At 49.8% G+C, this 14,271-nt stretch overlaps 1 protein-coding gene across 6 annotated transcripts in view; it reads right to left on the bottom strand.

The window, feature by feature from the left end:
• Positions 1-13,913, bottom strand: part of Tead4 (TEA domain transcription factor 4) — a 63,518-nt gene extending 49,605 nt beyond the window's left edge. Inside the window, exons 1-2 of one of the 6 annotated variants that reach the window (XM_063237674.1) lie at positions 13,626-13,913; positions 9,823-10,038 (exon numbers count right to left, since the gene is read on the bottom strand). In XM_063237674.1, coding sequence (XP_063093744.1) covers positions 9,823-9,895 — 73 coding nt within the window. In that variant the 5' untranslated portion in view covers positions 9,896-10,038; positions 13,626-13,913. Of the gene's footprint in view, positions 1-9,822; positions 10,039-10,410; positions 10,693-13,203; positions 13,227-13,412; positions 13,589-13,625 lie in introns of those variants that run through there. The other 5 variants (XM_063237675.1, XM_063237676.1, XM_063237673.1 and 2 more) reach the window with 5 other exon arrangements.
• Between the last annotated feature and the right edge of the window lie 358 nt (positions 13,914-14,271).

The raw sequence follows: 14,271 nt of genomic DNA, 5'->3' as shown, positions 1-14,271 counted from the left end.
ATAGAAGTATCTTAACCTGTGGTATAATCTTAAAGTGGCTCTAGAAGGTGCAGATGATCTTATGCTTGGGACAGTCAATGAGAAATCTCAGGTGGGTGGTACCAATAATCCCAATCCTTCCTTTTATCTCATTGAAAATATGCAAAATAGGGGCTGGGGATTTAGCTCAGCGGCATAAGTGCCTGCCTTGCAAGCAGGCAGTCGTGAGTTTGATCCCTGGTACCGATAAAAATGAAAAAGACCAAAAAAGAAAGAAAGAAAGAAAATATGCAAAATTAGCCACTTGAATTTGTAAATTTGTGGTCCCCAACACACAGTCACACACCTGCCGCACCATCCTCAGGTTTCCTCCCTTGGGGGGAAGAAGATCCCTAAGAAGGAAAGGGCAGCTTCCCACTGGAGAGAGCTTCCCCTGCAGATTCTCCTGCAGGCCCTTCAACACCACACTCCCAGTCTCTTATTCCTGCATTCACGAGTGGGTACCTGCTACACACCAGGCGGCGGTGCAAAGTCAAGTGAGACCCCACTGTCCTCAATGCGTACACTGAAGGTGTCCAGGGCTACCGTGTGGTCAGGGACAACCACCAGCAACCACAGTCTTCACAGATTCGCTATGTGCAATTATTTCCATCCTCAAGATCAACACAGTTCTCCCTCAGTTTCTAGGAAATGTTGGTTCCAGAACACCAGAGGACACCAAAAGCTAGGAGCACTCAGCCCTTCACATAAAATAGCACAATAAGGCGGGCATGGTGGCGCATACCTATAGTCCCAGCATTCAGAAGGCTGAGGCAGGAGGATCCCCACAAGTTCAGTGCCTGCCTGGACTACACAGTGAATTCAAGGCCACCTGAACTACAAAGCATGACCTTGTTTCCAAAAATAATAATAATAAATAAATAAAGTGAAACAGCATAGTATTTGCATTCAATGTATGTGTATGTATATGTTTCCACACATCTCCAGGGTAATGCATAACACTACCATGGTGTAAATGCTACGTAAATAGCTGGGACGCTATTGTTTATAGGCTAGTGATACTCAGTCCAGGAACAGCTGCTTTCCCCAGTGCAAGGCTGTAGGTTTCCAGTGGGCTGGACCTTGCCACACAGCCTGCACAGGCGGAGGTCAACTATTCCTGCCCTAGGATCACTGGCTGGCCCAGCAGCTGGACTGAGCGGCCTCCATCCAGTTGAGGATGAAGCAGGCTGAACTCTGCCCTCCCTCATTTCAGCCCCACCCACACTGCAGGAAATGTTCTTTTTGTGGTCTGTGTAGGGTTAGGACCATGTTTTCCAAATGTGTGTGTTTTTTGTTTAAAATGACCCCAGGGCACACATTTTTTAAGCTTATTTTCCTACACATTTAGTAGAAATGATTCTTTCATTCCACAAGATAGCTTTTGACTAAAAATTTTAACACTTAATAAAGTCCTAGCCTTAACACAGGAAATGGGTCAGGGTTGGTGTGTTTTATAATTTCTCATTTTGCAGCTAGGATATCTGCTTTATATCCTGTTACACAAATTTCACAGAGTATTGTCATTCAGAGACAAGGAGATGGGCTCTAATTTCTTTAAAGAATATTATATTTAGTTGAATATTTCAGTGCGCTAGCTGAGTTAAATGAAAACTCTAAACTGCATGTAACCTTTATTAACAGAAAACACCACCACTATCTGTAAGGAGTCAGCAGTTATGAAGGAAAGGAACAAGCCACAGATTTATTAAGACATAGTAGAGAAAAGCATTAGCCCAAATACACCAAGGAACACTTAAAATATGCTTACTTTCTATCTTCAATCTGCTCCTTGTGTTTAGCTATTTCTATTTGTTTATGTTAACCTTTTAAGAATGAAAGATTACACATAGCACCACACCAGTTAAAATTCCACTTTAACATACAATAAATAATTTTTTTTTTTTATCGGCACCAGGGATTGAACTCACAACTGCCTGCTTGCAAGGCAGGTTCTTATGCCGCTGAGCTAAATTCCCAGCCCCTTACAATAAATAATTCTTAGCAGGCATGGTAACATACACCTCTACCGCAAGCTACTAAGTGGACTGAGGCAAGGGAATCTCAAATTTAAGGCTGGCTTGAGTCACTCTGCGAGACCCTGAGCAACTTAGCAAGATCCCATCTCAAAAATTAAAAAAATTAAAAGTGGGGAGCGGCTCAGTGGTAGTGCTTACCAGCATGTATGAGGCCCTGGGTTCAAGCCCCAATACTGAAGATAAAACAGATAGATGGAACAGATAGGATAGAAAGACAGATGTGGATTTTAAGAACTGAGAGATACAGATAGGTAATACCTATAGATAGGTATTATTAAAAGCGAATAAAATAACAGTCGCAAGCCATATTAGACAATACTAGCATTGTATAGTAATCTAACCTAAGAAAGTCATGATATGCCTCAAGCAGAAAATACATGTAGGTTAGAGTCATCCAGGCATGAGCTACTGTTCTATTGGATGCTTTTTGTTTGTTTTGAGACAGTTTGTTTTTTTCATTTTTTTTTTTGTACCAGAAATAGTACCCAGGGCAGGTGCTGTACAGCTGAGCTACATCCTCTGCTGTTTGAGACAGTTTATAAATGAACAAAAACAAATCCTATGACCAGAGGCTTGTAGGAACCTACTCCTGTATTCTTCCTCAGAATAAAGGCTCAGTATTTGCTAATTCAGGGTTCACAGAGACTTCTTTAAACATAACTTCCAGGCAAATGGCACATGCCTGTAATCAATCCCAGCACTCAAGAGGCTGAGGCAGGAGGATCATCATAAGTTCTAGGCCAGCCTGGACTCTATTTTTAGTTCAAGGTCAGCCTGTACTACAAGGGTAAGATCTTGACTCAAAAAACTCCTGTAAATAATGAGAATCAGCTGGAATGGGGCTGGGGATTTAGCTCAGCGGCATAAGCACCTGCCTTGCAAGCAGGCAGTCGTGAGTTCGATCCCCAGTACCGATAAAAATGAAAAAGACAAAAAAAAAAAAGTATAGAGAATCAGCTGGACCGAGGGAGGATAAGGTGAAAACATTCCGGGCAAACAGAATTGTGGGATAGGGTGCTGGCTCAAGGCCCTGAGAAAATCACATCTAGGGAAGAGAGAGATAACAAGTACCAGGGCATTGAGAAGGTAGAGAGTCTTAAGGTCCATCAACAGACGAAGAGAGTCACTCAGCCTGAAAGAGGAGGGACACTGTGGGCAATGCTCTGACATGAACCCTGAACAGTCTGTGAAGTGACAGGCATGAAAAGGCTTCACACTGTGTCACTCCGCACTGTGTGGTCTTGGTGAAGTGCTAGGACCAGCCATGCCACGCTGGCAGCAGAACGCGGCCACCAGGAGCTGGTGGAGGGGAACAGTGCACCAGGACTCTGCGGGCAGTGTCTGTGCAGAGGGTGGCGACGACCTGGAGATGCACCACTCTCAGGTGGACATGATGCCTCGGAACTGTGTGCACAACAATGGCTATGATGGCATCAACCCTGTTGGGAACACTGTACCACACTTGTAAAAGGGTACTGAAAAAAGAAGGAAAAAAAAGATGACAGATGAGAGAAGACCTACAGGGAACCTGACTCCAACATCGAAGGGATAAAGAAAAGAAGTTTGTTTGTAGCTGAAAACAGAGGAAACAAGACAAGTTCCTGTCTTGGGAGGAGTTCTAGGAGCCGAAAGAAGGAAAAAGGGAGTGGAGGCCCAAGAAACAGCCCGCAGAGAAAGGACGGGGCTGGGCTGGCCTGGGCTGGGCTGGGCCACTTCAACAGCCAGAAAAAACTGACCCCAAGGTGACTTCAAGAAGACCTGGTTGGAGCTTGTCAGATGCCAGATAAGCAGCTTTCTCAAAAGCAATGAAGGCCTAGAATTGGGGGGCTCCCCCAGGGGACAGCATTTACCTCACCACTGGCTCACCTTCCAGCACTGCAAAACAGACAGGCGACACCCCTCCCTGGCGGGAGTGGAGGTGAGGAAGGACCCCCATCCTTCCAGGGAACAGAAGCGATGGAGAGGCACAGAGGGGAGGAGATCCATTGCTTGCTCTGTACCGTACTGGTGCAGACCCCGCCAGACCTGCCTGAAGCTCTGAGCAAGCTGTGGGGCCTTTTGGAAGGATCCAGTTCAATCACCACCCAGACACAGGTGAGGCAGGAGGGGCAGATGGCCAGGCTGGCCAACACAGGAAGACTCAGCCTCTAGAAGCAAACAAACACAGGGGTATTCCCGGGCCCAGCCGGCCACAGCTCCTCAAGTATTGATGTTACATTGATGTTACTGGTGTGGTGTCAGCAGAGGCAGAGGGGCAGTGGAAGGCAGATAAGCACACAGGTGTGGACGCCTCTGGGTAGGGCCCAGAGACCAGGGTTTGGGTTGATAAGATTCCTAAGTGACTACAGGCCGGAAGCCCAGCCCAGGCCCAGAGCAGGGGCTGGCTAGCACACACCCCAGCCTGGGCCTATCCCTAATACTCCAGGAAGTGGGTCACAGCGTGGGGGTGTCCATGCCCCCTCTACCCCTGGCTTGGCCATGCAAGGATCCAGCACTGAGGCTTCTCGGAACAGATTCGGGGAGGTCAAGTTAGGCTCCAAGGGCCCTGCTGCAGTGCCCTTTGTGCAGGCACGGCCTTTCCCAGGGCCTCGGTGCCCTCATTTGCAAAGGAAAGGGTGGAAGAGGCAACATCAGTCAGGGAAAACCAAACTGCTCTCCGGTCCTGAGAAGATGTAATGAAGCCTCAACTCTCAGAAACAAGGCTCAAGAAGCCACACACTGGAACGTTCCAACTGTAGCGCATTTTGGAAAAGGCATCCTTCTTCCTCCTCCCACATCACTCTCAGGATGGACCCCACTCTCCAGATGGACCACACTCTCTAGGTGGACAGCGATCTGGAGGGACCATACTGTGAGCCCTGGACCCAATGTGCCCATGAGGAGGACCCTGGCTTAGGACAGGAAATGCCACTCTCAGGGGTCCTCACCCCCAGCATCTACCTCAGACAGTTCCTTAAATAAATGTTCTCCAAAAACTGTAAGCAATACACCTGAAGAAAGAAAGGTTTGCAGTCAAAATAGGAAAAAACACGTAAAGCAATCAAAGAAAGAAAAAAAAAAACTGGGCAAAAGATCTGGGCAGATGTGTCACCAGGAAACTACACAGACGTGAATGGACACATGAAAATATGCTTCATATCTTAGGAAAATATAAATTAAAACCTTAATGGAACAGCACTATATAGCTGCCAAAAGGGGAATACGAAAAACAAAACAGCCAGTCAAGGTGCCACCCACCTATAATCCCAGCACTCCAGGAGGAGGCAGGAGGCAGGAGGCAGGAGAATCCCAAACTCAAGTCTAATTCTAAGTCTAGCAACTTAGTGAGACTGTGTCTCAAAATAAGGTTTTTAGAAACTAGGAATGTAGTTAGTGTAGCTCATTGTGAAGGCCTGGAATCTCCAGTGCCAGAAAAAAAAAAAAATCATCAACCCTAAAATAATACAAAGCCCAGTGAAGATATAGAGCAATCAAATTCCCTTGTGGTTTTGGTGGGAATGTAAAATGATGTATTTTGGAAACCAATGTGGTAGTTTCTGAAAATATTAAACATATATGTATGTGTGATTAGACATATATGCGTGATTCAGCAACTCCACTCCTAGGTATTTATGCAAGAGAAATAAAATCCATCTTCACACAAAAACCTGTGTATAAATAAATGTGACAGCAGCTTTACTCAGAAGTAACAGAGGGTGGAAACAACTCCAACATCTTTCAACCAATGACGGACAAATACACCGTGGTCTGCAGGACATCTGCACGCAGTAATGGAATACTACTCTGCAAGGAAAGGAACAGACTATCAACACACATAACAATTTCAGTGATGCTCAAAGGCACTCTACAAAAGAACCCAAAAAGCTACACAATTATATGATTCCATTACCATGGCTTTTTCTGTTCTGCTCTGTTTTGTTTTGTTGGGGTTTTTTCGTTTTGTTTTTAAGATAGCTACATAGCTGCCAAAAGGGGAATATGAAAACCAAAAACAGCCAGTCAAGGTGCCACCCACCTATAATCCCAGCACTCCAGGAGGCTGAGGCAGGAGAATCCCAAACTCAAGTCTAACTCTAAATCTAGCAACTTAGTGAGATTGTGTCTCAAAATAAGGTATGTAGTCCAAGACAGTCATGACAGTCTTTTTTTTTTTTTAAAGTACCAGGTACCGGGGGTCGAACTCACAACCACACACTTGCAAGGCAGGCATTTATGCCACTGGGCTAAATCCCCAGCCCTATCATGACATTCTTAAGAAAGCAAAATTATAGCAATTGAGATCCGACTGATACTCCCAGGAGATGAGGATGGGCATAGGGGAAAAGAGATCTGCAAATGATAGCTGGTATCTTGAACTGTTCTGTACTTGCTGGTGAATAAATCAACTCTATATGTTTGTCAAATGAATACTAGAGAATCTCTTTTGCTGTATGTAAATTAAAAATAAATTTAAAATAAGTCCTTGCTGCAAGGGTAGCTCAGTGGTAAAGCACTTGCATGACATTCACATGGTCCCAAACTCAATCCCCAGCACCACAAGAGACAGAGAAAAGTCCTCCTCATTCTGCCCAAAGGGTGTGGCTCAAATGGCCTCAAGCCGTCTCAGCTGGTCTCCTCTCCTCATCACCTCAGGACAGTGGCTCTCTGCCGTCTTTCTCTCTGCTCAGACACCTGGCCCCCTGCCCACCCATGTTCCTGACCCCACACACCCACAGTGACTCTGACCTCCCCATCCTCAGAGAGAGCTCGAGCGCTTTCTCCATGGATCCCTGAGCCCTCTGGCCCCTGCAGACAGGTCACCCTCTGCTCTCAGCTTGTCCTTCTTTCATCCCTGAGGTTACCAGCATTAGCTGGTCAGTCTGTCCCCCCACCAAGGCCAGGCTCCTGAAAGAAGGGCCAGGTCTCCCACTAGTATCTGCCCAGGGCCAGGCTCACAGGTAACCTGTAACTGCTGGGGGCTGGCAAAGGTCTCAGGACAGAAGAAGCAAGCTGGTACTGCAGGGACTGGCCATGTTGTGGGAGGAACAGGAAGTCACCAACACACATAGCTTTCATGAGCAGCACAGCTGTGACCTAAACTACAGGACTGAAGCGACTTGAGTCCCTGTTCCAACATGAGGTCACACGGCTGATGATGGAGCGTTTCTGAGGATGTCATGCTTCCAGTGTGCCAGCTAGTGCAGTTCCAAGCCCGCACACACATGCTCAGGACACACGTGTTGCGGCTGTCCTGTTACTAGGCAGGTCCTCTAACAGCAATAACCGATTTTGTCTATCTGATCACAAATCATTTTCACAAAGCAGAATTACCCCCACCTGACCATCAAGTCACTCTGTAAGGCCACTCACTGCCCAGCTAGGGGTTTCCCAGCGTATCACCAGCCCTCCCAATTATTCCAGCTTGTCTAAATATTGGTATTTTTTGAGACAAGGTCTAGCTATATACTCCAGGCTGGCCCTCTACTGCCTCAGCTTCCTGAGTGCTGGAATTACAGGCACCTGACACACCATGCTCAGCTCAACTTGTCTAGTTTTTAAGGACCATTTCTTTGACAAACACACACAAGTACTCCATAGGTGTGTTATGATTTATAAGGAGCGTCATGTGCTCACAGTTGGGGTTCCGGAAGGTGACTGGATTACTAGGGTTTACAGCTGGCTTGCTGTTAAGGGTTGGGGTCTGGCCAGAAGAGGCACATGCTGGAAGGAGGAGGAGGTTTCTCTCTCTCCCCAGCTCCACCCTCCACCCACCCTCGTGCTCTGCTTTTCTTTGCCAGGTCACTCACCAGCAGCTCTCGAGCAGCCCTCTTCCCAGCCGACCATGGACTGAAAGGTGAGCCAAAATAAACCTCTCCTCCTTTAAATTGTGGGTGTCAGGCTTGGGTCCCAGGAACAGCAAAGTGACTAAGGTGAGGTGCCACACACATTAACCCACCTAGTCAGCACATCGACTGCGGACCTGGTTCCCCTGACATCATCCTCATTTTGTAGAAGGGGATGTTGAGATGCGGAGCTGCTGAGCAGGTGCCCAGGGTCACGCAGCTGATGAGACAGGGACTCAAACCCAGCCAGCACCCCTGCAAAGCCTGGGTGTGGCCAGCCCACACTGAGATGCGCTGGTAGGTGTACAATGCCCACACTGTCTAGGAAAGCTTGGAAACTGTTAAAATCATAGTACTGCAGCAGATTAAGTAAAATACAGTATTAGGATTCACTGTACCAGGTTTTTTTCCTTTCTTCCAATTGTTTTTTCAGCTCTCATTGTTTTTAGTAGGTATCTGCAGAACAGAACGGTTACATTCCTCACCGGGAGCTGGTATTTCAGATGGTTTATTCATTTACTTTGCAGCATCTGGGAAGGGAAGCCTCGGCCTTGTACACGCTAGATAAGCACTTTACACTGTCTTCTCTCCTAGATTGTACACGAGGGGGCATGCTTGGGACTGGACCCAGAGGCAGCCGACCACTGCGCTAAATCCTCAGCCCTGTTTTATTTCTCTTTATGAGATGATCTCATTAAATTGCCCAGGCTGGCCTCAAATGTTTCATTTTCTTGCCTCAATTTCCCAAGTACCTAGTGACTTAGCTGAGATTCGGTCCCAAAATAAAAAATAAAAAGGGCTGGGATATAGCTCGGTGAAAGACCCCAGATTCAATCCCTAGTACCGTGGGGAGTGGGGTAAGGACACAACCACGGAATAACAAGCTCAATTCTTTTTCCTTTGGAAACACTGGGGATCCAACTCAAGGCCTTGCTCATGCAAAGCAAGGGCTCTACCACTGGTCATGCTCAATTCTTAACAGTAGAGGACGTCCCTCCCACCTTTGAAACCAGCTGTGGCTCTCAGTGTGCCTAGTGTCACAGGGTTAATGTTTTCCTTGACAAGACGTCATCACACACCAGCTTATCACTGAGTCGTGTTCTTATGCACTATTTGGTTTTCTTCTTTGCAAATTTCTTTCTTTTCTAAATGTTCTATAATGAGTTTGTATTAATTTTAAGAATTAGAAGAAATATTTTAGTTCATCCATCTACTCACTCTCAGCACTGCAGTCAACTAAGACGATTGAATTCTGGTTCTGTGGTCCAAAGTGTACTCTCCTCCCCGCCCACTGCACAGGCAGAAAACCAAGTCAGAGATCCCCTAGCTATATCACTAGAAATCTCCTGGGTGCTACCAACTCGGTGTCAACACCCAGGGTGGTTGTTCAACCAGCTAAACGTCCAACTTACAGCTGTGTCACCAGATCACCTTTCTCGTGTTCCCAAGGAAAATCACAAGACTGAAAATCCTTCCCAAATGGCTGGGAGAGACCTTGCCTAGCACTCGTGAGGTTCAGCCCCCAGCACTGCAACAGCATCTTAGTTACTTTCCTTGGTGCTGAGACAAAACACCCAACACCTAAAGTTAAAGGAGGAAAAGTGTATTTGGCTCACAGGATGCAGAGAGATTTCAGTCTGCAATTGGCTAACTCCAAGGCAAGGTGGCACATGGCTGAGGGGCCACAGTCCCCTCAGCAGAAGTCTGCAAAAGCAGCAAGAGACAGGAGAGAGGCCTCTCTGTGCTTTATACTGCATACGGTCTACCGGGATTAGGGTAGTACCAGTTCAACCTGGCCTGATCTGGCAGTCACCCACCATTAACCGCAGTACTACAAATCAATCACACACTCTAGACTCAGCCACCTCCAAAAAACCCTACAACTGCACAGGCTTTTAGGAGACATCTAGACACAACACGTAATAATAAGGAAAAGTAAATACCTGCTGAATAGTCCTCCATCCAAATTAGTTTTGTTCCCAGAGCTTTGGTAGAGTGAATGCATGTTGCCTTCATTTTCAATGTGTCCACGGGCTTTTTTGTTCAAAAATCTGACCAGCTGGGCATGGTTGTACATGCCTGTAATCTCAGCATTCAGGAGGCTGAAGCAGCAGGATCACCGTGACCAGCCTAAGCTATGTAGTGAGTTCAAGGCCAGCCTGAAGTACAAAGTGAGACCTTGTCACAAAGCAAAGCAAAACAAAATAAATCACACCAAAAGCTCTGACCCACAGAGCTGCATTTCTTGGGGATGTAGCTCAGTGGTCCAGCAGCACCCTACCATGCACCAAGCCCCAAACTGGATCCTCAACACTGAAAAAGAAAAGAAAAATCTGACCTAGAATTAGCAAGGGAACAAATGAAGCTGAGTGTGTCACTTACAGCCCCTTCAAGAAATCCATGGGGCGCCTCCTACGTCCCAGCAGGAGTTCTGTGCCTGCCTCCCCCGGGTTCTATGGAGTCAACCTGAACTCAAGCAGAGCTGCCCACAGGTGACAGTCACTTCCCAAGCACTGGCCTCCTCAGCTCACCTGAAACAGGTCAGTGAGGTAAGTCCCCTGCTCCCAGATGTCCCAGCCACTGCCTGTCCTGCTCGAATGGTTGAAGAAATGCTCTCCTGTCACCCAGCTGCCCAGGCTTGGGCCTCCCCACCCAGAGCTCTGCCCAACAACATCGCTTGCACATCAACCATTACTCAGACTCAGTGCCAAGATGGAGCACAGCCAGGAAGAAACAACACTGGCCTTTTAGCCTGGCCAGAGCAGTTCATGAAGATATCTCAGGGGCTTGGAAAGATGGACACTGCACAGAGCTTGGCATAGAGGAAGCTGGCGGACACCACTAGATCTTTGCTAGAGGAAACAAAGCAGAAAACTTGGAAATAATGGGCCCTTGGAGCCCTGGTTTCACTACAAGTCCATAGCCCCCTTGGGAGGAGGGACCCACTCGAATGTCATCAGCCGCAGCCCTCCTCGGCCCCCCCCCATCCCGTGCCCTGTGCCCTGTGCACTGCCCCCGACACTCGACCGGATATGCAATCCCATCCCCCAAGAGGGTCACCCCAGCCTCAGCACAGCTCCCATTTCCGGCCCTGGTGACTCCTCTCTGAAGTCTATTGTTCCCATGCAGTTTGGGTCACGGGAAGTGAGTCCCCACCCTTGGGGGCCGCCTACCTGCCCACCTCCTCCCTGGGGAGCCCAGCCTAGCCAGTGACCTCTCCAGAAGGCTGTCAATCCCAGCGGGTAATTTTCCAAAGATCCAGTCCCTACCAGGGGCAGTCCCATAGGTACGATCAGAATCTCCCCAAGAGCCAGACAGGAAAGCCAAAAGCAAGGGAAGAACTAGCCTTTCATAAGGGATCAAGGAAACACTGGAATCTGAATACAGGAGTTGGAGGCTCTGAGCTCCAAGCAACAAGGTCCTGCCCTGCCCTGCCCCACCCCCACCTCTACCTGGGCCCCAGGGCTGGAGACTTGGAGGGAGACTGTGTGAGAGCAGCTGTTTCAGCTCCAATTTCAGAGCTTTAAAGGGAGCTAACCTCTGCCAACACAAGGTCACGGGGGCAAGAAAGACAGGCAAGGTAAAGCCACTCTCACAAGCCTGAGTCTCCAACTGCCACTGGGCTGGCTTCAGTGACAAGACAAGCAAGGACCACAGCCAGAAGCCAATTGTCCTCTACTTCCCCTAGGAAGGAGAAGCCACAAGTTTGGCAATAGTTATGGCTTTAGGACAGTCACCAGCAAGACTCCAGAAGGGAAGCCAAAAGAGGATGTGACATTTGCATCCCAGACCTAAAAAGATATGGAGGGCTGTCGGTGGGGCACAGAGACAGAAATATGTGCTTAAGGTGAGCCAGGCTCCAAATTCAATCCCTGGCACCATGGAACAAAAGGTAACAATAATAAAATAATAATAATAGGCCGGGATATAGCTCAGCAGCATAAGCACCTGCCTGGCAAGTGCAAGGCCCTGAGTTCAATTCCCAGTACTAAAAATAATAATAATAATAACAATAACAGTGCCTGCTTGGTAAATGCCAGGTCCTGAGTTCCATTCCCGATACCATAAAATAATAGTAATAATAATAACAATAATAATGACAGGAGGATGAGGTGGATCACAAATTGAGACCAGCCTATGCAAATTGGACAATTAGTAAGACTCTGTTTCAAAATTTAAAAAAAAAAAAAATCAAAAAGGGCTGGAGATGTAGCTCATTGTGAGGGCATTGGGTTCAACCCTAGTACCACCATCATCAAACAGAAAAAAAAAAAAAAATCACAACCTGGCAAAGTAACACAGAGGTTTTTCACAGCAAACTTTCTGGCCAGGTATTAATTATGAGCATTCAGATGCGAAGGCCTTAAAGGCAGTAACCAATGGGATTGGCTAAACAGGAGGGAATTCCCACGCCTCAGGGTGGCCCAAGCAGAGGACAAGAGTCCCCAGCCCTCTGACAGCTTCTTACTCCAGCCTTCCAAGCAGATCTAAATATTATCTGTATCCATCCATATCATCTTCCAGGAATAAAGAACAGCATCCAAATATGCCAGTACCCCCACCCCTATCCCCCACCACACAGTGTCATTCCAGCCCATACTCTGGACACAAGGCCTCAATCAGGCAACCCTTGCCTCCCAGGCTGGGACCAAAGAGCTGATCACGTTGCTTCCCACAGCAAACGGTAAAAAACCAGGATTTGGAGCTAGAGAGGTAGCTCGGTGTTGCAGAAGACCTTTCCAGCAGGCAGGAAGTCCTGGCTTCATCCTAGCACCAGAAAAAAGGACGACTCTCCACTCGATGGCCTGGTCAGCTCCAGGACTTGTTTGAGATCAACCAGCATCTCAAGATTCAAAACGGTCTCTTCTTTCTAGGACCACCAACCCCACAACATCTCTAACCACCAGCCCAACATCTGAAGGCAAAGATCTCAACTTCCTTTGGCTTTCCGCCACCGTGTTCTACAAACTATTCCAGGCAAGAAGAGACTCTGCTTTCCCTCGGAGGACAGCTGCAGGCAGAGAGGCAGGTGTAGACAGTGCCCTCCGGTCTGCAGGGGGAGGAGAAGGAGCCTGGAGCCACAAACTGCCACCCTGCACTCGAGTCCCTATTACCACCCGCAAACAAAGAAGAGGCAAACAGAAGTCGGAGCCTGGACGAACTACCTCTCGGAGACCATCGCACCCTGGCTTAGGCACCCAGGTTTCGACAGACAGCACCCTCCTCGAGTAGGGGTCCTCGCACACAGTCCCTCTCATTCCGCACAAACACGCGCACCCAAGCTAAAGAAGCAAGCACAATCGGGGTAGCGTGGCCTTGCCCACCAGAGACGCGAGCCGGTGCGCTCAGGGGGGCCCTTGAGCTTGCAAGCTGCTCTTGCAGCTCAGCTTCCGCGGTCCTTACTCCTACTCTTTCTCCTCTGCCCGGAACACTGTGACTGTGAGCTCTAGGAGGCGACCTCGCAGGAGCCCTACACTCGCATGGTCCGCGCTCACCACGCAAGTTATTAGCACACGCCCGCAAGGATTCGGACCCTGGGACTGCTGCGTCGCCTGTGCGCTCGCGTCCACTTCTCCGATCTTTTCTGCCGCCCGGACTTCTTCCCCAAGAGTTCCGGGACCCAGCACCCCCAGCGGCGCCCCGCAATCTGCGCCGCCTCTCTGGTCCTCGGTGACACCGCCGGCACGTGCCCCGCGCGTTCGCGGTCCCGTCCCGCACAGACGCCCCTCGGTGCGCGCTGCCTTACCGGTCCCGGGTGAGAGGGGCGTGCGAGGCTAGGGTCCGGCGGGCGCCCCCTCTCCGGCTGGCTCGGCACTGCAGGGTGGGCGCGGAGCTCGGGCTGGGACGCCGTCGCCGACGAGACGCGCGGAGCCGAGCGCCCGCAACGGAAGGAGCCTCCCGGAGGACCGACGGCGACGCACGGCCAGGGCCGCCGGTGGAGCCCGTGGGGAGGACGCGGCCGGGCGGGCGCCTCTCACCTGCCCGCGCGGCCCTGCCCAGCCCAGCCCAGCCCGGCCTCTGTCAGCGAGGGGCGCGGAATGCGCGGAATGAGGGCCGGGCGGTGCAGAAGGCGGCGCGAGGGCGTGGGGCCGGGCCGGAGGGGAGGGGACCCGGCACCAGGGGAGGGGAGCGGGGCGCCCGCTAGGGGGCACCGGCGAGGGGCAGGCGCCCCAGGCTTCCCACGCGCAACCTCCTGACCTCCTGGGGGCTCTGCTGCGGGTCCCAGGCGGACCCCCGCCCCGGCGGGCCAGACTCCCGGAGCCTCTCGCGGAGCCTTTCCTCTCCGCCCGGTGGTGCCCTGACCCCATCCCTGCGCCCGCGGTCCCGGGCAGCCCGAGACTGCGGCGCCCCGCTCTGGAAGGGCTGCTCCGCCCGCCGCGCCCACCCGAGGA

Source organism: Cavia porcellus, unplaced genomic scaffold (genome assembly GCF_034190915.1).
Source record: "Cavia porcellus strain 051 isolate PalLab524CR breed Dunkin Hartley unplaced genomic scaffold, mCavPor4.1 scaffold_27, whole genome shotgun sequence".
Lineage (NCBI taxonomy): Eukaryota > Metazoa > Chordata > Mammalia > Rodentia > Caviidae > Cavia > Cavia porcellus.
Note: the sequence above shows the minus strand (reverse complement) of the source record. Positions and strands in the feature narration are given on the sequence as shown.